Consider the following 22954-nt stretch of genomic DNA (forward strand, 5'->3'; position numbering starts at 1 on the left):
TATCACCCTCAGTGTGTTATCGTCCTCAGCAACATCTGTGGCAATAACAGCTTGGTTGAAAAAGCTGACGTCAGTCCATAGGTGTCTCGCTGGTCAACGCCTGCGCGGTGAGCTTTTCGTTGATACTTGGGATTGGCGGAGTGTGGGTAAGTTGGTTTCACTGAAGTCGCTTAGGAAACCGCATCTCGGAAAACGCTAAAGGCGCGCCCTTTTCGTCATCTTGGCTCAAACCTCCACGTTCTGTGTTGCAGCAATCGGGGGCGAATGCGACCGCGCACAGACGGAGCCATTATGGCGCTGAGCGCACCAGTTTCGTAACCTTGGAGGAGGGAGGAGTCTCTGGCGTTTCTGGAAGCTGGAACGGTAGCGGAGCGACGGGGGAAGAGGGGGGAATCTAGAGCAACGGTGAAGATAGCTTCAGCAGCATCTGAGATCCATTTTAATAGTATCGGAGGCAAGGCACGCCTGAGCGCAGCAAGTCTTGGCTTTGGGCGAGGAAATAAACAGACATGAGGGCTTTATAAAGCGGGGACCAGCTGAGCAGCTTCTGCGTGAGTTCGTTTTTCGAACATGCATGGGCTATTTCTAGTGCAATATTGATGTTATTTCAATACATCTGAATCTAGCTAACCGGTTAAATATAGAGCATCGACCGGAGCATCACAGGTGTAGTTATTATTTGAGGAAACGTATATCGATCCAGCAATAGAAACAACACAGACTCTGCACAGGACTGAGGCGGGCGTTTAATAAACGTTTGAAAATCACTGCTTTCTGGCAACGGAGGATTAAGGAGCCGGGAGACGAGGAGAAGGTGGGGCTGGGGACCCGGAGAAAAACGGACAAAATAGGAATAGCTAGCCAGCTTGCTTGCTAGCTACACCTCCGGCAGTGCTTTTGAGGGGACCGAGGGGAAAGCAAGAATTCTCCGCCTATTGGAATTTGGAGAGCTTACAAAAAGACCATTTGGTTGATCTCCCTCCCCCCATACGAGGACCAGGGCTAGCTGTATATTTTGGCCCTTTTGTTTGATCTAAAATATAACGTTTTGGACGGATTGCCCGGGGATACTTTCCCCATTCTTGCTGGACCATGGCCGACGACGACGTTTTGTTTGAAGACGTATACGAGCTCTGCGAGGTGATCGGAAAGTAAGTGCTCTGTTTGTTGGCTATAGTTGCAAATGACAGTATGATACGAAGCTGTCTGCGTGTTGGATAATGCCGTTTATGATGGTCTGGTTTTAAATTTGCATGTGTATGTGCATCCATATGTGCAACTAAATGGAAGCTTTTCGCGGCGTTCGCCCATTGCCCACCACGTTCATTGAACATGACTGTCTTGACCGACGCATCGATCAAGTTCATTGGAAGACGATTAGGTAGCCGGTTATAAATCATTTCCGCACTGAAAGGAGCAAACGTCTACCCAATATGCATCGCATCATTCGCGAGAGCATGCAAGCCGTTGTTCAAGCGAATATTTCACATCTTGCAGAGGTGTTACCTTATTGAATTTGGAGAATATGAATACATACGCGTCTACGTATCCTAATTCATTTAGCTGGCTAGCTCTACACGTCGGGCTACCAAATACAAATAATGCTATTTTAATAGACAGAGGTGGGTAGCTACCTGCCATCTAGTTGCAGTGCGTTTACAGTTCGCAGCGACCATACTTTTGCTCTCTAGCCAACGCATCCTTAAGTTGGGAAGCCATTTAAATCACATTTTCAAGCTGAGAACGAGGGTTAATAATTATGTTTTATTTTTTAACCAGGGGCACATTTTCTTGATTCCTACCGGCGACTAGATTGGAAACGCTGTTGCGGAAAAATAGTAGCCGAGTAGCTGTAGACTTGGTTAGACTACACCTGTACATTTCAAGCTAACCTCTACACCAATGTCTGATGACCGGTCAAACCAGGGATGGTAACGTCTTGCTGGACAGATATTTAAAACTCAGGTCCCGTTCGGTGTATTTGTTTATGTAGATAACCTGATGTGTTCTTGGCTAATGCGGTCATACTATTTTTGCAGTAGCCTAACTATTGACATGAGAATTTAAAAATATTTAACGTTTTACCAAAACGAGTCCCATCGGAGAGTAAATATTGCACCTTGTTTAGCTAGTGGAATCGGCAACTTGATTGAACGTGAAAGGAATCTGCAAATTCCTTCGTGTAAATGGTGGTAACTTGAAATCTGGCTCACTAGCTAACCCTGGATCACTAAGCTTTCAAATTATTGATGTCCACAAACCGCAGAGATATTTAAACCGTCACGCTGTATCAACTCTTAACTATGAAATTGATTCAGTTAGCCAGACAGTAGAGCTATGGAATTTAAAATATAGCGCGGAGGGGTGATATTGAACCGTCAGTGCACATCAGTTGAATGTGAAGTTCTGTTTTTAATTCTGTCCATTCACAGACTGAATTCAAATTAAATTCATGAATTGAAAAATCCTGATTATTGGTGTGTTTTTTTTATTTTTATTTTTTATTTGTGAATTACACTTTGCCTGTTCATTTTGTGAATTGAAAATGGAATAGAGTTGAACCCTGCGCCATTTGCTGGCGTTGTTGATGTTAAACTGGGGTTATATGGCAGCTGCGTCTTTATGGGACGGGACGAATGAAACGGCCATAACCTAAGGGTACACATCTGTTTATGTGAATGAGGGTTCACGTCACCTAGGGTGTGTGGGTGTGTGTGTTTGAGAGAGAAAGCGCGAGAGAGAGCACACACACAATCATTTCCCTTTGAAAACTTGAAGGAGCTGTGCGCTGTCCCTGTGGAGTTGATGGCTTAGGGCACGTTGAGTTCTGGAGGCATTTGCAACTTGAAATCAGCACAGACTTGTTTTTATTGCGTGTGAAAATCTGGTTGTTTACTTTGCGACACTGATTTTGAAGTCCTACACTAAGAGACACAAACCTTATTAGTAAGTATTAAAAACTTGAATTGCTGTCACGGTGGTGTGTAAGTATTTGAGGCATCACCAGCACTTATCTGTATGATGTTTTTTGTACATTCAGAAAGATTGGCTACATTGTGAACTGAGCCCTTTTACCTTCAGTTTGGTCAAACATAATACAAGGAATGGGAGTGAAGTGTATCTGTATTTCTCACTGGAGAAAAAAAATATTCAAATATTACAGAAATCACCAAACATGTGAGCAATGCAACAGCACCAGGCTGCAAAACATTTTATTCTCATTTATCATTAATAATTTATATGAAATGGCTGCTTTGTGCCTGCTTGCTTGTTTTCAGTAACGGGGTGCCATATGGTTCTGTCCACTTGCACGATGGAGTCACATTACATGACATGACATTACATTACATTATTGGCATTATGGCAGACGCTCTTATCCAGAGCGACGTACAGTTGATCAGACTAAGCAGGAGACAATCCTCCCCTGGAGCAATGCGGGGTTAAGGGCCTCGCTCAAGGGCCCAACGGCTGTGCGGATCTTATTGTGGCTACACTGGGGTTCGAACCACCGACCTTGCGTGTCCCAGTCATGTACCTCAAGCACTACGCTACAGGCTGCCTTGGCTACTTTCAGCCTTTGCAAAAAAAAAAAAAAGTTTGGTTTCACGTCATCGACCGCACGGAAAATGGGAGTGTTTTTTTTGCCCACGGCGGCCGTGTGTTGTTATGAGGAGGCTGGGCCTGGGGGCCTGTGGTGTGCTGGCACAGAGAGACGCTGTGTCTCCAGGGCTCTGCTCTTAATGTGCTGAGGCTGGACGCCTGCCGCCTGCCCTGGCTGTGACATCACAGCTGTGACATCATCACCAGGCGCCGAGAACAGCCTGTCCCGCGGCGATGCACATCCGTTCACGTCCTGCAGGATCCCGTTCGGTCGCGCGGATCAAATTGTCTGCTTGTGCGGGGCTGGCCTGGAAAGGCCCTGGCTCTGTGTGGGGAGACAATAATGTGTGGACAGTTTTACATTTTCTGGTGACAGGGCAGGTAATAACGATATTAATAATAATAACAACAACAATAACAATTATATTAAACACTTTTTAGAATTATCGTCACTCATTTTTATACGACTAACTGCAGCCCAAAGTGCTTTACGTTAAAAAGAAATGTACAATAAACAAGTCAAGAAATGCATAAAGAAAAAATAGTGGCTATGTGTGGAATAACGTCAAAAAACACAACGCAAATACAAATGTGATCAGCCAGATGTTAGAGTGGTGTGCTGATGGTGCCTCTCTGGTGTCCGGAGGCAGCGTGCGAGAGGCTGTGTTTCACCCCCCCTGCCTGGAGAGGACTGAGGGGTGAGGTGGCGTGACACACCTGCCGTGTCTCAGCTGCCGGTTCGGCGAGCCCGTTCTCTCTCACGCACCCGCCCGTGACATCCGCTTCCCCAGGCCCGGGAGAAAGATTACAGAACAAAACGCCCTGAGGTGAGACAACCTGGGAGACTGAGACAGATGTCCGATTGATTCTGAGACTCTTTTTGAACGATAGACTCTGTGTGGCTGTTTGTGTAAAGCAACAAAGTATGAAAAAGGCTTCCATTACGTGATGAAGGGATCAATCATCAATAAGCATCAATCATCCGATGGCAGTTTGATTATAAAGTGGCACAAGTTTTTGTGCGTACTATTGGAATCGCAGGGGTAAGGTGGGTAGGATGCTAACGAGCACACGCACGCTAGCCGCCCACCAGTGTACACGGAACATTGTGCTGCTCTTTTTGGGTTGTCATGTGATCGGAGACGTCCCACATGGAAGCCTTGCTAATAAAGCGATGATGTCCGTTAGCTCTTAATTGCATTGTCGAGCCACTACAGTAATTCTAATGATCGTGGTGAAAATCAGAGCAGTATTTTTAATCTAGCGTCAATATGGTCTATTATTTAAATTAATATTGTAGTTTATGTTTTTACTCTAATTGGTACTCGGGCAGTAAAAGTTCATTAAGTTCTGCTAAGATTAGGTGCACTTTTAACGTAATTTGTCATCATAATATTCCTCCTTTAAGCAATAACCTTACAGAATGGTAGAATTATGGATAAAATAAAATATTAGTCTGGAAAAGTGGGGCGGAAAAGCATGGGTCCCTCTTCCCAACGAGCTGCGCCCAGGGAAGGGAAAGTGGAGTTGTAGGAATCACAAGATGGATTTTTCCAAGCCATTGTTTGGGAGCGTGTATAAAAATACGCTGAAGTAGCACTTTTATCACACACCGCTGCACTTCGACTGTACCACAGCTCAGTGGCTTTCATACCACCGGTGATGAATTAGCCCAACTGAAAATCAAAATATCCTGGGACTGATAACACCTGCTTATTCATTGTGTAATTGCGTCTTCCGTCAACATGATAAAATTACACTGGATGCACTAATAACTAACAAGTCGCATCTACTAATTTAGCGCTGATGCTCTCATGCCATGCAGAAAGCCGAACAGCCTCGTGTAATTAACAAACGAAGCAGCGCTAGTTCATTGTACTGCAGTTTCCCCACTTATACATTATTACAGTGCTTTTGAAAATAAACACGGGGAGAGTGTCTCGATGAAGGCAATTAAGTGAATAAAAAGTTTTCTAAATGATCATAACAAGGTGAATAATAAAGTAATTACGCAGGGCTCTCTTATGAGAGACCCAGCCGTCGGAGCCCGTGACATCGCCCACAGAACGTATGGCTTCTGCGTTTCCTGCGCTGGGTTCTGCTTCTCTTTGACGGTGGGATAAAACAGTCGACTGATCTCAAATACTGGAGCTGTCAGGACGGATCTTCCACAATCGCGGATGATGTCATTTATCTTTGCCCCCGTGCGGCGAGCCGGTTTTGTCACTTCCTGTTGGTGTTGTGTTCTGGGTTGAGGAGGGGGCGCGTCAGAGTTAAACGGAGGTAGCGGATCTTCGCACTTTGGCGAGCGGTAACCCCATCGGTTCTGTCTGACCCGGCCGTCCCTCCCCGGGGTTAATATGGACGCCGGGCTGGACCAGCTGGACCGGTGCGACGGGCCCTGTTGGGTCAGTACCCTCGAGCCGTAATTAGAGATGAAAGCAGATGCTTTCTGACCCCTTTTTCCGGCCTGAATGAAGCGTTCACAAAGGCTCTGGCGCACGTCGATGGAAAGTCTCTTTTTACGAAAGGCCACCTTTTTACGATTTTCTTCCAAGCCCGAGTGATGTGGTCAGGCCTTAAGCTCAAAGCCAGTGGAAATGTTTTGCTGATGCTTGCGGTGTGTGGTACAATTCAGTCCCGTTTGAGTAATAACTTTATTACATTTTAGTCACACTGCATTTTATTAACACGCTGGTGGCAGTCCAGCCAGATTGGACTGCCTGGAGTGAAACAACAGTGGAGGCTCTTTATTTTATTTAACCTTTGACCGGGAAGTCTCTTGAGAAAAATGCAATGGACTTGTGGCTAAGTCCGCAGTCACACTAACTAAGATACAATACCAAGTAATTGCACAGTTCAGAGACCATTTTAAAATAATTATAGCCTTCATATGAAGTGGTATGTATACACAAGCGTAATGAATTCATTCAATGGAATAAGCAAGTCTAATATAAAAAAAAGCTTTGGTTTTAGTACGAAAATGCTGCTTTGCCTAACATTTCTGTAGGGACTTAATTGAGGGTGTTGTTTGACTGGGGGTTGTGTCCCTTGGCTCGTTAGTGACCCCTGCTGGTGCGGCTGCTTATGGCATGTCTTCCTCTGACTCATGTCGGAAAAGAAGCAGCTGATAATGGCTTCGTGCTTGACTACAGCACTGGCAGTGGTGATATCAGTATAAATGTGGCCTTCACCACTGGTCCTGGAGGCCATGGACGACGGTATTAAGAAATTCCACTCCTGTTCAGAAAACAACAATATAGTATTATCAACCGCGTCAGAATAAACTTGGCTTTCCGTTATCAGACATACAAAATCAAATTATTCTAATTAATTTGCCGTACTTTGGCTCAGGTTGCTGGTTCAATTCCCCGCCTTGAGTGTGTCGAAGTGACCCTAAGCAAGACATCTAGCCCCGAATTGCTCCAGACGGGCTGGTTGGTGCCTTGCATGGCAGCCAATCGCCGTTGATGTGCGAGTATGTGTGTGAATGGGTGAATGAGAAGCATCAATTGTACAGCGCTTTGGATAAAGGCACTATATAAATGCCAACCATTTGCCATTTACCATTTTTAAAATTCAGTTTGAGCAGAACTGTTCAGTGGAAGGAACTGAATGGGGCGGTAGGGTTAATCCTCCAGCATATGCTCTGCCCTGTTCATGAACGCCTGTACAACGGCACACCGATTTCACCAGCGCTTCCCGAATCAGCATCTCCGTGTGGCTGTTGTATTATCCTGTGTGTGTTCAGAGATGAAAATAGCTCCAGGCTTCCTGACATGCCACAGAGGAGACTGCCAAAGTCGTTCGGCTAGTCATTTATTTATTTATTTTTAAATAAATGTTCTGCCTTTTGGTGAACCTTTAGAAGAAACTAATTTCCTCTCGGTCTGCCAGAACGCATGACAGCCGGTGTGTATTGCTCGCAGGAACCTAGCAATTTAAAGTGGACGTTTTGCCAAGGAAACCACCGCCTACCCTGCTACTCCGTGATTATTTATAGTAAAAGCTCCAAAATTCTGTGGTTATTTTTCCCCCGTTCTTGCATAGCATAGTTTTTTAGTGGTCCCAGCTCTTCCAGACCCATAGCCATTATTAGGTTTCAAGACTATGTCTTAGGACCTGTATTAAAGTATCCCCCTCAAAAATGTAGAATTATAGTCTCATCCTCAGAACGACCACCTGCTATTTCTATGTGGAACGATGCTCAAGAACTCTTGATCTGAAAATACAACAGTGTATTTAAAGAACATTGACCCTGTCTTCAGATGTGCACAGCATCAGTGTCCAAATGGACGTGATAAAATGGGAAGTGGCTATATTATTCCCAGAAGGCAACAGAGCCCAACGCCGTATTTATATTATTTTGTTGTTGATTCCTGTTTCTGTTGATGTCTGTGTTTTGTGTGCTGTGTATTTCACAGCAAGTGTCTCAACTTGTTTACACGCACAAAAGTGTTGAGGGTCAGAACTCTTTTGTGAAGAATGCACATTAGTATGGAGGTAAACTGCCTTATTCGGGTATAAATGGCTGGGAGATATTTTCGTCACTGTGGTGAGGAATAGTATGCGGTGTGTTTATAAGGGTCAGGCTGTGGGAAAGATCCGTCGCTGATTCTCCGAGGCAAAGCCATAGACCGGCCGGCCAAAGCTCAGCTGATCTCCATTCCAGATCCTCTCAGCCGTCTATGGGAGTCAGCCCTGTGAATGTGCGGCCTGTAGCATATACGAGATACATGACTGGGACCTGCAAGGTCGCTGGGTCCATCCCCGGGGTAGCCACGGCCCTTGAGCGTAGCTGTTGGGCCCTTGAGCAAGGCCCCTAAGCCCACATTGCTCTGGGGGGGGGTTGTCTCCTGTCTAATGACATGTAATGTAATGTAATATACGCATGTGCTGTTTTGTGGAAGTGAGGTGATAATCAGTCTCTTGTTTGCCTGAATTGATTTCAGTTTGAAATTCGATATCCATTTCAGCACCGTGGCCGTTATATAGCGCGGTATAGTGGACTGCACAAGTTAAGTTGGACTCGTTTTTTGAAGGAACAGCTGTCATTGTATAAAACCAGAGCAAAGCCATGTGTTGACTTGATTACTTTGGATTTTAAAAGTCGTCTCAGATTTAGCTCGGCTGCCCTTTTGCACTTTCGTTTCCCTTTTTCCCCATTTGCGTGACCCCACCACAATGGTTAATATTTCATTCAAGAAATGGGGAAGAACTACATGAACCACACACTAACAATGGCTGACCAACAACGGACTCTGGGACATCTTACCGGGCCTCTTTCTGTGGGGTATTTCACACGGCAGGATTGCTGAAGTCGATGGGTAACGGCATTGAGTTAAAACCCGGAGCAGTTCTTTCTACTCCAATCCGTGTTCCATATTAGGGCCGGTTCCAGGTTTTACTCGGTTTTACCCGGTTTTACCCGGTGCAGGTATCCAGTGAGCTCCGTGATCCTACCTTGTGGAATGGAGCCCTGATCGCTACGGTAACCGCTGTGGTAAATAACACTTTACTGTGCCAGGATGTGATGAAGGGTTGCCCTGGCTAATTTCCGCCGATGGATCCTTCATCTATTAATTTGTTTTGCACTTTTCCTTTTCTCTGCGTTCGGCTTCCCGTAACCTCTTCATAACTTTGTTCCACGGGCTGTCATAAACAATTAGGCAACATACAGCCGATATATTAGTCCCTTTGCCTTATTAGCATACCTAGCCCTTCAGTTGTGCTGAGAGAACTGTGTTGCGATCATTCCAGGTCACTTCACTGTCTGGATTTCAGCGAATGTCGTTATTCGTGGCCGTCCTGTTAAATGTGGGCGGCTGAATATTAGTTACTGCTGAAGCTGTTATGTAATGGAGACCTATTTAAGGGTTTTGTTCACTGGTTCAGTGCCAGTTGCATTAGGCACCACCTGTGCAGATTTGCTATTTGATAGCAGGTGATGGAGAAAGAATGATGGTGTTTTTGGATACATGCTATTTTAAAGGGACAATGGGTAATTATGGACTTCTGACAGTCAACAGAGGAACTGCTGCAACAAACACCGTCAAACCACAACTCTGTTTATCCCAGCCCTTTTGTGTGAACGCGCTGATGTTGAAACGCCATTGGCTGTGGCAGTTGGAACCAGTTTTCAACCAATGAGCTTGGATTATCGTACAGCTATACAATGTTCGGTCTGTGTTGGTCTGTCAACTGTATATTTTGAAACCCGAATTCAAGGACTGTAAATACAGGCAGGGGGTGAGTCAACATGTCAGTGAGGCTTTTTCAGTGATAGGAAGGGGTTTACAATGGTCTTGTAACACTGTTTTAACACAGAATTGTTGTTTTGGCAATATTTAAACGCATCTCAGATAACATTCAAACGCTAATTGGTCTTTGGGCAATCTCAGTGCTGTCGATGTGAATAGAAATTGACTGTGCCACTATTCAGTTGGCCATAATCAGCAATTACTGATCTTTAGACCGAATGGTGCAAAATGTTCCATTCTAGCGGTAGCAGCAGCATGAAACGGGTTGCTTGGGATAATGAGAAATGTGTTTCTGAAAAGTTGGCGGTATATAATTCTAAACTGCACCATTTTCATCTGACCTTTTAGAGAAGTGTTATATTTCTCTGACATTTGTGGCGTCGGGGTCAGGTATACCTGCGGAAATTCAATGAGAGTCCAAACGACCACATGCAGCCGAACGGCTCCGTATGAAATATCCCGCTCCATAAGCCTGCCTGTGATGTCCAATCACCCTGCATAAGAGTGTGCGCTTATGGATGGTACAATCACTCGTGACTCGTGAGTCTTGGTCTGAATGATTCTTTGGGGTTGGGGTGGGTGATTTGCATCCCTTTATCTCGAGGTCCTCCTTGTTTTTCCTCTGGGTGGGGTGGGCGGGGGGGGGTGGGGGGGCGGGTTACTGGATGTGTTATGTTTCAATTGAATTCAGGTCAGAGGGAGGGGGTCAAGCTACAAGTGGTCACTGTGATAACACAGCTGTGCGTGCGTGCGTGCGAGCGTGCGTGTCCGCGTGTGCGCGTCTGTGTCTGTGTCTGTGTCTGTGTCTGTGTCTGTGTCTGTGTCTGCGTGCGTGCGGTACAGGGGGTTTCCCGTGATTGCCTGGGTTCGACCTCGTGACCTTGCCCTGGCTGTTGAAGCCGTGCTCATGAAGGGTTGTGTTGTGTACGTGTCTCAGGTGAGCTTCACCTGTGTTCAGCGATCCCTCATTTGTTGCTCTGATACCGGGATTCTCCCTCCTGGCTACGTTACGTAACGCGAGTTAAACCGGTAAAAAACTCTTTCTATGAACGAGCGTTAAAGCCTTTCTCTCTCGTTTCTGTTCTTAGCCGATAACACAAGTTTAATCATTGCCGCGTGACTTTCTTCTTTGCTCCAATAAAATTAAGTGAAAATTGTGAAAATGGAGGGAATTATGGGAAATACCTGTTTTTGTGAATTTTTCACAAATATTTTATTTAACCGTTTGCACTGGACGGCATGTTTTAATAAGTGTATGTTAATTCCACGCATGAATTAATCCCTGTGGCCTATCAGTGCTTTAGAGATGTAGTATGTAAGCTTACCCGCAGAGAAGGGTGGCGGGTGGGGTGGGGGGGGGGGGGGTGGTGAGAATATTGCATACAGCAATTATTCTGTCTGCCAGCCTCCTTAAATCAGATTAGTGTAATGACCTTGAATCATCTGTACATGGATCGCTAAGCTTGACTCCAGACTCGGAGCTGGGGTGGGGGTGGGGGGTAATAAAAACAGAGAACTCAGAGGCATCTTTGCGGTTGTGGCGGTAGGAGGAAGAGGAGGAGGAGGAGGAGGATGAAGAGGAAGAGGAGGAAGAGGAAGAGGGGGTTTAGGGCAGCCTGTCCTCGCACATGGAGAGATGGATGTTGATTGCGTTGTGTGTCTCGCACCACACCGGTGACCCCCCCCTCCCTCCGGCTCAGACACCAGCTCCGATAGAGCAGCCTCCCCCTCCCTCCGGCTCAGATACCAGCTCTGATAGAGCAGCCTCCCCCTCGAGACACCGTGCAGCTGCTGCAAATTGAGTTGTTTCACGCCAATATTGGCTCACGCGCTGAAGAAAGGCACTCACTGTGCCCCTTGCCCTGTCCAATGGCTGCCTTTTCTTACAGGGTTCAAAATACTAAACCTAAAAGTGTGTGTCTCTGTGTGTCTCTGTGTGTCTCTGTGTGTCTCTGTGTGTCTCTGTGTGTCTCTGTGTGTCTCTGCGTGTGTATGTCTGTGTGTTTGTGTATGTCTGTGTGTTTGTGTGTGTGTGTCTCTGTGTGTCTCTGTGTGTCTCTGTGTGTCTCTGTGTGTACGTCTGTGTGTTTGTGTGTGTGTATGTCTGAGTGTGTCTGTGTCTGTGTCTGTGTCTGTGTCTGTGTCTGTGTCTGTGTCTGTGTCTGTGTCTGTGTCTGTGTCTGTGTGAGTGTGTGTATGTCTGTGTGTGTATGTCTGTCTGTGTGTGTATGTCTGTCTGTGTGTGTATGTCTGTCTGTGTGTGTGTGTCTGTGTGTGTGTGTCTGTGTGTGTGTGTCTGTGTGTGTGTGTCTGTGTGTGTGTATGTCTGAGTGTTTGTGTGTGTGTGTATATCTGTGTGTCTCCATGTGTGTGTGTCTGTCTGTCTGTGTGTGTGTGTGTGTATGTCTGTGTGTTTGTGCGTGTTTTAGGTGGATGGGGGGGGGGGGGGGGGGGGGCAAGAGGCAGATTTTCTGGCATTTTGCCCTTTCCCTCTCCATATGTGTTGATGTATTGAGAGTGCCTGGAGGAGTAACGTCAGGTTAACCCTGAATGTGAAGACTGTTTGGCTGCAGTCCTCCGGGTATTCAGTTCCCATTTCCTGTGAGTAACAGGTGGGGGCGGGGTAAATTTGTTTTCCTCGTCTCTGGGGGTGATCAGAGGACGCAGAACCGAAATGGAATACTCTTAAACTCAGCCTTTTTGAAAGCTTTAAAGAGGTGAAAAAAGTTTTTCTTCATTAAGTGTTTTTTAAGGAGAAATTACACTTATTAAATGAGTTCATATTGTACTGGAAAGTTTGTGTGCGTGTGTGTGTGTGTGTGTGTGCGCGTGTGTTCAGGTTTCTCAATTTTCCCAGAAAACATTTCGGACATGTTTACGAGCGCATTACGTTTAATGTAAACATTATTCTAGGATAGCTTTTTATTTATTCATAGGAGTAATAAAATTCTCCTGCCAGTGGCACGGCTGTGCTGTTATCAGGACTGCATTTTCCCAAACCAACATAATGAGAAATTCTCTGTGAATAATCAGGGCTCGAGCAGCGTGCCGTGCCTGGTCCAAATTTGAAAAGCTCGCCGACGACTGAGGCCCTGACCGCACCCTCTTCTCCTCCGAGGGGAATAAATACTGACGTAACCGTGGCAATGAGGTCGCGACCTCCGCACCGGGCCGAAGACATACGCCGCTTTTGAGGACTTTAGACTTTACGGAGTCCCAACCGGGCCTGGGTTCCGTTCCACTTTAACGCTCTTCCCTCGCCGTGCGGTCTTCCCTGGAGGGAGGCATTTCCAGACTAAATTTGTGACGCGCAAGAAGCGGAGAGATACAAGGAAGGATAGATGAACACACCAAACCAAAACGGAACTGAACCGCGTTCACAGGCTATATAGGAAAGCGCTACCCTCGAGTAGCCTCTGTTCAGTGCGCGAGTATTTCGTTGTTCTGTGTTTGAATCCGGCCTAGGCCTGTGTCCTCCGTGGGCTCTTCCCAGTCGCTTATCTCCTTGCTTCCTTTCCTTGCTTCCTTTCCTTGTTTCCTTTCCTCACTCCTAGCTCCACTCGTCAGAGGACGCAAGGAAAGGAAGCGAGGAAATGTGTATTAGGCAAATACTTCCGCAAAGGATGTGCTCATGTTTCCCTCCTTAAGGGTCCTTCGGGAGCCTCCTAGCTCCTTCAAGGAGAATCTAAGGGGTTTGGAATGTCCTTAAAAGATGGTGGACCTCAGTGAATTCCCAGGTCAGGGGAGGACCGAGGAGATGGCGATGGATGAATGAAGAGACTGGAGTGAGCACTGTGTGCGTCTCCCCCCTGGCCCAGTCGGCGTCCGGCCGGTTCTCCCCGGGTTAGCGGAGTGGGCTTCTGATAACCGTCTGGCGGCCTGCTCGACCGCCTCTCTCTGCTCCGTGTGCTGACTGAGGCTGTTTTACATTACTGGCATCTGGCAGACGCTCTTATCCAGAGTTGACAGTTGATTAGACTAAGCAGGAGACAATCCTCCCCTGGAGCAATGCAGGGTTAAGGGCCTTGCTCAAGGGCCCAACGGCTGTGCGGATCTTATAGTGGCTACACCGGGATTAGAACCACCGACCTTGCCTGTCCCAGTCATTTACCTTAGCCACTATGCTACAGGCCGCCTTGTCAGTTTGTCAGTTTCCGTACGGGAAAGGAGCTTGGGGAGGAATGCTGCTGTGTGCGCAATTCCGGGTTGATCCGAGGGATCGGAAAGCATTGTACAATAAGCCGGAGGCATAATGGGTTTTTTTTATTACAAATTGTGTAAATGCCCTGTGGCGTGTTGAATGGGGAGGCTGCTTGTGTATGTCACATGGATAAGTACGGCGTTGGCTCCTCGCCCCTCTGTAAACGGGGCCCGTGTGGAGATAGTGGAGGAACCCGCGTCGATGGGGGGGGAAAAGGCCATTGTTTTAGGAACAAATCGACTGCGCGACCTCACCCAGATCTGGCGTGCCATGCCCTCCGAGCGGCACGGATTACGGAACGCCTCGGGAGTCTGCGCCAATTACCGCTTCACCGTCGGCGCGAAGGATTTCCCGTGGCTTCCCGAGTTTGGATTTCTCAGGCTTGTACTTGGACCGCAAAAAAAAACCACAGAAGAAGAGTGTTATATATTTGCATTACAGCATTTATTTAACCAGGTGCCCTTATCGAGCTTTCTTTACATACAATCCATTTTTACCGCTGGATATTTACTGAAGCAATTCAGGTTAAGCACCTTCCTCAAGGGTACAAAGGCTAATAAAGCCAGATTTTTTTTTTTTTTTACCTCAGCACACTGGGCTAGTATTCTGGGAGGGCATTTCCCATCAGTCTCAGGGCCAGTATTCGGGGCTGTAATGCCACATCGCACCGTGTGCTTAAAAACGCACCCCGGCAGAGCAGCGCGAGGCGTTTAGCATCGGGAGCGCACAACGCCGGGTGTTCTGCGCGGGGTAATGTTTGTCAGTTGAAATACGTGCTTTACTCCTGGGCGGGCTGGTTTGCGTCGTTGCCGTCTGTCTTGTTTAGTCGCGTCGGCGATGTGCTGCCGCGGCCTGCATTTCTCCTGCGCCGTTTGCCAGAAACCGGCCGTCGTGGATGGATCTTTATCGTTCTCGCGTTGTCGTGATCAAAACTAATGTGCGTCCTAAAACCGTTTTTGTGGCTAACGTAACCGTGCATTATCGCTTCGGAGAGGAACAAGAACCCGGGGCGGTAATTACCGTTTGCACAGCATTTGGCCCTGACTGGAGATACTGACAAACCTTCAGATGAGGGAGAGAGAGAGAGAGAGGGAGGGAGAGATAGAGAGACGGAGAGTGGTACAAATTCATGCAAACCTCCCGACGCTTGTCAACAAATCCCGCCAGCGTTTGTCGCTAATTTGCAGGAAAACTCTGTGCCTTTAAAATTTTTAGTGGGAACCCGTAAACGATGTAATGAGATCCGAGGCCTCGTTCGCTCGGATTCCCTCTCCCGGTGCGACGCTGCAGCCCCGTCTGTGCACGGATAATACCTCCACCCCCAAACCCTCCTCTCCTCCAGTCTCTCTGGGGCTCTCCGCATTTCCATGCCTGCCGTGTTGTGCATTCCTGCCATATTTTCCGGCACAACCCATGGGGGTTGGCCCATTTATGTTGGGGGGTGGGGGGGGTGGGGGGGGTGTGTGTGATGATGATATTTCAGCTGACAGAGAGAACCAGTCTGTATGGAATGCTCTGTTTGTGTTCGCCCCATTAGGGTAACAGTGAAAATGAGAGAGAGGGGAGAGAGTGGTGGAGCAGGGTTGATGCGGTCTTTTTCTGAAGGTGTGGCTGACTGCCCGGGAGAATGCGCACAATGTGTTCTCACAGTGTTGCTGAAACGTTCTGTCAGTGTTGTTAACATTGCCGCGACGTTGCAGCGGCGTTGTGGGCGCGTTCTCAGTTGGGCGGGCAGCTCCCTGTTTGCTGCACTGCTGCTGCTGGGATTGGGAGGTTTTGCTTCAGTCCGTCAGCTGAAACCTGAGATCCCTTCCTCCTCCTCCTCCTCCTCCTCCTCCTCTTCCTCTCCTGCCTGCTGTGGTTGCCATGGTTCCCAGCATCCTGCCTCACCCCCACCCCCCACCCCTTTCTCCGTCGAGCTGGACCAGGAAGAGTGGGCGGAGCACACACATGCCCCTCCCCCTGATAGTGGGAGTGGGAGGGGCTGAGCGTTGTGTGGGGTAGTCGTGGCCCCGGGGTGGTCCTCCAGAACACCGTTTCCCCGCCCTTCTCCCCCCCGCGGTGCTCCGGCCCAGTTAGCACACCACTCCCAAAAGCCAGCCACGCACTGACGTTAATGTAAATGGCAAATGGTTGGCATTTATATAGCGTCTTTATCTAAAGCGCTGTACAATTGAGGCTTCTCATTCACCCATTCGCATGCACTCACACACCAACCAGCTCATCAGGAGCATTTGGGGGTTCTGTGTCTTGCTCAGGGACACTTCGACACACCCAGGGCGGAATTGAACCGGCAAACCCTCCGACTGCCAGAGGACTGATGATGTAAATGTTCCTTCTGGGGTTTAAGTCACTGAGATGCATATTAATGGCATTTATTTTGCCTTCTGTGAATGACATTTGTTCATTTAAGTTTATTTAATTTTAACTTAACTTCACTTTTCATTAGTTTGTTGCATTCTTTATCAACTAACTAACATATTTATTGCATGATATACATTAGCAAAGCGTAGGACGAACTTATAATTGGTTAAACATTAACAAATTCATTCACTTTTTCATTCCATTATGAATTGGAAAGAACTAATTGTAGTTGATAACATGAATTAATGATGGCAAATGCATTAACTGAGCTGTACAGATTAACGTCCTAATTTTAGTTAGTTAACAAATACATTAGTTCATGCCAATTCACGGAACCTTATTGTAAAGTGTTTACGATTAATTTGAACTCTTTATTTATTTTAAAAAACATAAAAATAAAAAGATTTTTCACAGGGCACATTGGAGTGCTGTGGTTGAAAAATGCTATTCTGGAATTTCATCAGTGCTGTTGTTATGGCTGCTGCCTGCTGGTGGCGCTGTGGAGTCCTGGCGCCTCGGCTCATCTTCCTCCAGTGACCGAAGCCAAAGCAGTGTCACTGGCCTGCGGATTGCCTTTGTGACATCATTGATTGCATTTCAGAGACTTCTGGGAGTTGGAGTTTAAAGGCAGGAAGAAACGGTGTTGGCTCAAAGCAAATGCAAATGAAGAGCGATCAGAAAAGTAATTGACGAGAAAAAAAAAAAAAAAACTCAACACTGATAAGCACATTGCCCTGTTTGATTGACAGATTCTGGTTTCATTCTTGTGTGATCGTCAGTCAGCCTTGCCTCAGCCTCAGTTCAGCCGAGGTGAGAAGCGGGTTTTTTAAGGCAGCGGAAAACCAACTGAAGATTACACAAACGTGGGTTTGCGGTGAACGGGAAGAGCTGAAATTCGCCACATCAAATACGGACCCTTGGGGTGGAGGCAGCTGCTTTTGAGTCGTTTTGAGTGTTTGTTTTCCCTGCGTCGTCTGGGAGACGCCCGAGCCAACACCGCGATTCTCAAGTCGTTGGCGACACGAAGAAGTGCTGGCTCTCAGGCGCACGCCGTTGTATTTACATGGCCCGTTCAAATATTTGCAGTCTCCACCTTCCCTCTTCAGATAAAGAGCCTCTGTGTTTACTGGTGGGGCCGAGGCTCTGGTGGCAGCTTCCTGAGTGTGAGCCGTTGTCTTTCCCTTGATTACTCTGGCTGGATCTCCGCCGGACGATGCCAACATGGCACCTTGGTCCCGGGTCCTCCTCCTTGTGGAGTAGTTTGGTTGCCTGATGCAGGCTAAGCTAGATTACCATGGACGGAGAACACAGAGAGCTTGCTTCACCCCGTTTAAGAGGCGCGATCACAGACGTGTTCTTAGCTGTACGTTCTAATGCTGATGATGTCACAATCACTTCGCTGACGGCTGAGAGCGCAATGGGGGTTCTAGAACGCCGCATTAGAATGTTGAAGAAGCATTCCAAAAATCTACTCGTCAAAGGATGACGGAGGTGGGACTCAGTGTCAGTGTCTTTAGACGGACGGGCAGATTCTTTTCATCTGTCTTCAAACGCATTACTGTTTTCTTTCTTTCTTTTATTATTATTCTTTGTTTTTCCATGTGTGATGTTTTATGACAAATGTTTTTACTCATCTTGTCATCCTTTGAAGGGAAATGGGCAGGTTCAGTTTACTATCCCTTTTCGGCTGTCATCATTCAACATGTATCAATTCAGCGTGATCCCACTGAAGTCTGGCAGGAGATTTCAGTCTTGGAAAAAGACATTTCAGTCCAGGAAAATCAATTGCTTGGCCATAGATCAGTTATTTCGGAGCGGTTCAGCGGGCCTTTGTATCGGCCTGTTGTTTCAGCCCCAGGTGAAGAGCAGAAGTAGGCAGTGGGTGTGTCTGGGTCAGTGCACACCAGCCTGTTATCCTCTGCTCTGCTGGTTGGAAGATACTTTTTGGATAAAACTTGCTCAATGATATGGAAAGAAAAAGACTTCTATTGGTCCTATATATAACATTTTCTCCAAAGAGGACCATTCAATCAGCAAAGTGGGTATATTAAAATATAAAAATTTAAAAATGGGAAATTAGTTGCCATTAACAAACCTGCTCATTTCATTGCTGGGAGTAGAAATATGTAAATGGTTGGCATTCGTATAGCGCGTTTATCCAAAGCACTGTACAATTGATGCTTCTCATTCACCCATTCATTCATACACACACACACACACACACACACCAACGGCGATTGTCTGCCATGCAAGGCACCAACCTGCTTGTCAGGAGCATTTAGGGGATAGGTGTCTTTGCTCAGGGACACTTCGACACACCCAGGGTGGGGATCGAACCGGCAACCCTCCGACTGCCAGACGACCGCTCTTACCACCTGAGCCAGTGTCGCCAATATGTTTTTGTTTTTTTAATTGAGCCTGCCTCACGCTGACCCTTGCATTTGCACTGTAATGTGGATCCGTATGACGGAAGCCTCTAGAAGAGAGTAGGTCCGCAGTCCTTCATGATGGAGAGCCCGGTCCCCTCCGTCATATGCCGGTGTGTGTGTGTGTGTGCCACTGCACTGTGCCTGACTCAAGGCGTTGCTCAGGCTTAGCGTCCCACACTGTCCTGGGCCTTATCTTCGTCCGCCATTACGGCTCTGCCCAGAGCGGCTGCCGGAGGTCAGGACCCATGCGAGAGCACAGCCAGTTTCCCTTCGCCATCCTGCTTTTACAGGCAAATTATGCGACTGATCTTTTTGGATCTTACTGTAGTCTCAGTGACCTACAGTGTCAGGCCTGGGTCAAATATGTCATCGTTTCTAATTCAAATGCTTTTCTACGCCTTACTGAGCGTTTCTGGTGTATTTGAACTAATTAATTACTCTCAAAAAGTGCAAACCCCGCCCTTCTGATCCTCTCGGTTGGCTCAATAGACGAGAGTAGTCGACCATAGAAAAGTATCTGAATCCAAAACGATCGCGTATTTGACGCTGGCCTGCTACCCTGCTTCACTTGGGTTTTAGAGGAGCTGGTAGATGCAGCGATATCATTGAAAACCAATCTTTATAATGGGCTCGCAGGGCTGTGAGTTTGATGACTCAGTTCTTAAGGCTGCCTCTCTTTCACTTGAATGTCTACGTGCAGTATTTGTCCCTGTTTGAAAGTATTTTAACAACATTTTTAGGTTTTCTGGGAAAAAAAAAAGAAGAAAAAAAAAGTCTCCAATATGAAAAGCAATAACCCCGTACTCGTGTATTCCAAACGCTTGCCTGGGGAGTAGGCTGATTTTACTGTAATTACTGGTTTCCGATCAAAGGGTTTATTTTGTCAGGGCGCCCCACCCCCGGGTTAAGCCCCCTCGGTCAGAAGAACCTTCCAGAAGAAACGCTGTGGGTCCTGGACTTGGGTCCGTATGGTTGTGGGCTGTCTCGTTTCCTGCCCGTGTAGAATACAGAGCGGAGCTGAACTCGTGCGGTAAACGCTGTTGATTTACCGCGCTGCTGCGACGCCGGAATCCGTGCGGCAGTTAAACTGCAATTAACACCAATTTAGAAAGACTCCTGCATCCGCTCAACTGCGGTCGGGAGAGTTGCCTCGCCGCGGTCGTCTGGACGTGCGTAGGAGTGCGGCACGCCGTTTCACACGGCTTCTCCACCGTTGTTAATTGCACCTTAAAGGTCGGGAGGGTGCAGGCTATTACGGGCCGGCGGGAGAAATTATTATCCGCCAGAACACCGGAGTGCCCTTTGCACCCGGTCGGCGTTAACCCTTTCAGTCCCGAGAATGCCGTATGGCACGCTCAGCCTTATACCTGTACAACCGATCAAAATGGCCGCCATGCTATTGTTTTGAGCCCCTATTAAAACCCTACTAAATTCTCAACCAAAGCCAAAACCCCGTGTGATTTTGATGGAGCCATGTCATATTGGGCTTGGGACTTGGCAGGGTTAAAGGAGAACTCGGGGTGAAGATTAAAGCCTCCTGAATCGGGAGGGGCTTTTCCAGACTGAGCAACTGCAGTTTAACTGCTGCTGGGGCCACATTGGCTCAGGTGGTAAGAGCAGTCGTCTGGCAGTCGGAGGGTTGCCGGTTCGATCCCGCCCTGGGTGTGTCGAAGTGTCCCTGAGCAAGACACCTAACCCCTAAAATGCTCCTGATGAGCTGGTCGGTGCCTTGCATGGCAGCCAATTGCCGTTGGTGTGTGAGTGTGTATGAATGGGTGAATGAGAAGCATGAATTGTACAGCGCTTTGGATAAAGGCGCTATATACATGGCAACCGTTTACCATTTGCCCTGGAGGAGACTGAGCTCCCTGACGGAGCCGTTGGCTGAAGCTGGTCTCCGGCTCGGGCAGGAGCGGCGTGATTGACAAGCCTGCGGTGTGATTGACAGGTCTTTCGGTGACGGTCGCTGTCCCGGTTATGTCTGCGGGCACCTTCCTGCCTCCGCTCCGTTGTCCCGGCAACCCCACAACCCCCCCCCTGTCAGGACCGATTAGAGTGCCCCCCCCCCCCCCGTCTGACGGCTGACACCCACCTGAGGGCCGCGGAGACACACTTACAATGTGCTTATTCTCCGTTTTCATGGGCAGAAATAGCCCAGTCGCCTCTGAGGAAGGGAGAGAGAAGGGCACTATTCTCTCTCTCTCTCTCTCTCTCTCTCTCTCTCTCTCTCCCCCCTCTCTCCCTCTCTCTCTTTCTCTCTGTTTCTCTCTCTCTCCATCTCTCTCCCTCTCTTTCTCCATCTCTCTCCCTCTCTCTCTCCTCTCTCTCTCCCCCATCTCTCCATCTCTCCATCTCTCCCTCCCTCCCTTTCTCCCTCTCTCTCTTTCTCTCTGTTTCTCTCTCCCTCCCTCCCTCTCTCTCTTTCTCTCTCTTTCTCTCTCTCTCCCTCTCTTTCTCCATCTCTCTCCCTCTCTCCCTCTCTCTCTGCTGGGAGTCAGGCTCGCTCTACCATGCCTCCGTCTGAAAGCACACACCGCTGACTCCGTGGCCTACATCCTCACATCTTCTGGTCCTCCAGACTGGAGCCCTCCCCCCCCGGGCCTCAGGGGTGCTTTATTTAGGTATTTATTCGATAAATAACGGCCTGTAATTACTGTCGTTCGGTGGCTGGCTGCCACGGGCGCTCTTACTCTCAGTCGCCGGGAGTTCCGCTGCGTGCTCAGCCCCGGCCAATTAAAAACCTGCGTTTTTACCGCCCTTTTCCAGACGCTTCCTCGCCGTTCGCTTTGAGGCACCTGCTGTATCGGGGCATTTTTAGGCCAGACGTGTGCTGCACCTCTGCCCGCAACCCCGCCCTTCATGCGGACCGTCACGGGGGCTAATTAACGGGGGAGGCTCTGCTTTGTGTGTCCGGTTGCATTTTTGCATTTCAAGGTACAATAGGTAATATTTTTGTGTTTAAGCATTGTCACAAGGCCGCTGTAAATCCCTTCCTGTTGTTGAAAAAGGCTCACTAACACCCTCTGACTCACTCTGTTTATTGTCCTTCAATTCGGGTTTCAGAATATGCGTTTGACGCAGCGACACTCTGTAGTACAAAAACGTTGTACAGCTGCACAATAATTCAAGCTCATCGGTTGAAAATTGGTTCCTTATTGCCACAGCCAGTGGCGTTTCAACGTCAGTGCATTCACAGGGAAGGGGGAGGGATAAACAGTCTTGTGGTTTGAGCGTGTGTATTGCTGCAATTCCTCTCTTGACGGTTAGAAGTCTGAAATTACCTATTGTATCTTTGAACAAGAATTGCATTTTTGATTTTTTGATTTAAGCTTTGTGTACTTTGTTTGGTACGTCCTTGTTATGTTTAGGTGCCCCCCGGCAGTGGGAAGTAAGGTGGTTTTCTGCCTAAAGCCTGTAAATAAGGTTATTTCAATGCTTTTGTGATTAAAACTCGCCTTCCCTCTTGGGTATTCATCAAATATTTTTCCCATGCAGTGACCTCGGTGAACTCAATCTCAACCGTGTTGTGGGGTGGAGATTAAATATAAGCTGGGAGCCTGTATGCGATTTTAATTTGGATCTATCTGGCCCGGGAAAATATTCAGTGGATTTGGAAATGCAATTTTCCTTCAGCTGTCCGGTGTGTAGTGGCCCTATAGGAGATCTGCGCCTGATTTTCCCAAAATGGTAAATGGTCTGCATTTATATAGAGCTTTTATCCAAAGCGCTTTAGAATTAATGCCTCTCATTTGCCCATTCACACACATTCACACGCCGACAGCGATGCAAGGCACCAACCAGCTCGTCAGGAGCAATTTGGGAGTTGGGTGCCTTGCTCAGGGACACTTAGACACACCCAAGATGGGGGACCTCTTCCCTCCTGAGCTCATGTTGGCCTAAAACCGTAAGAATGTTGTTACTCCTCGTTTTTGGCCTCTCTCCCGACGTTCCTCCTGTGTTGCTGTGACGATGCTGGGCTGGGAGTGCTCACAGGCAGCCTGTAGCCTAGCGGCTAAGGTACATGCCTGGGACCCGGGAGGTTGCTGGCTCATTCCCCGGACGTGGCCGTAATGAGATCCACACAGTGGGGGGGCCTGAGG

At 47.8% G+C, this 22954-nt stretch overlaps 1 protein-coding gene across 12 annotated transcripts in view; it reads left to right on the forward strand.

The window, feature by feature from the left end:
• Window positions 1-218: 218 nt before the first annotated feature.
• The window catches only part of LOC133116186 (peripheral plasma membrane protein CASK-like), a 195707-nt gene continuing 172971 nt past the window's right edge, over window positions 219-22954 (forward strand). For 2 of the 12 annotated variants that reach the window (XM_061225485.1, XM_061225490.1), the window contains exon 1: window positions 222-1151. In XM_061225485.1, coding sequence (XP_061081469.1) covers window positions 1093-1151 — 59 coding nt within the window. In that variant the 5' untranslated portion in view covers window positions 222-1092. Of the gene's footprint in view, window positions 1152-22954 lie in introns of all 12 variants that reach the window. The other 10 variants (XM_061225489.1, XM_061225497.1, XM_061225484.1 and 7 more) reach the window with 7 other exon arrangements.

Source organism: Conger conger, chromosome 17 (assembly GCF_963514075.1).
Source record: "Conger conger chromosome 17, fConCon1.1, whole genome shotgun sequence".
Classification (NCBI taxonomy): Eukaryota; Metazoa; Chordata; class Actinopteri; order Anguilliformes; family Congridae; genus Conger; species Conger conger.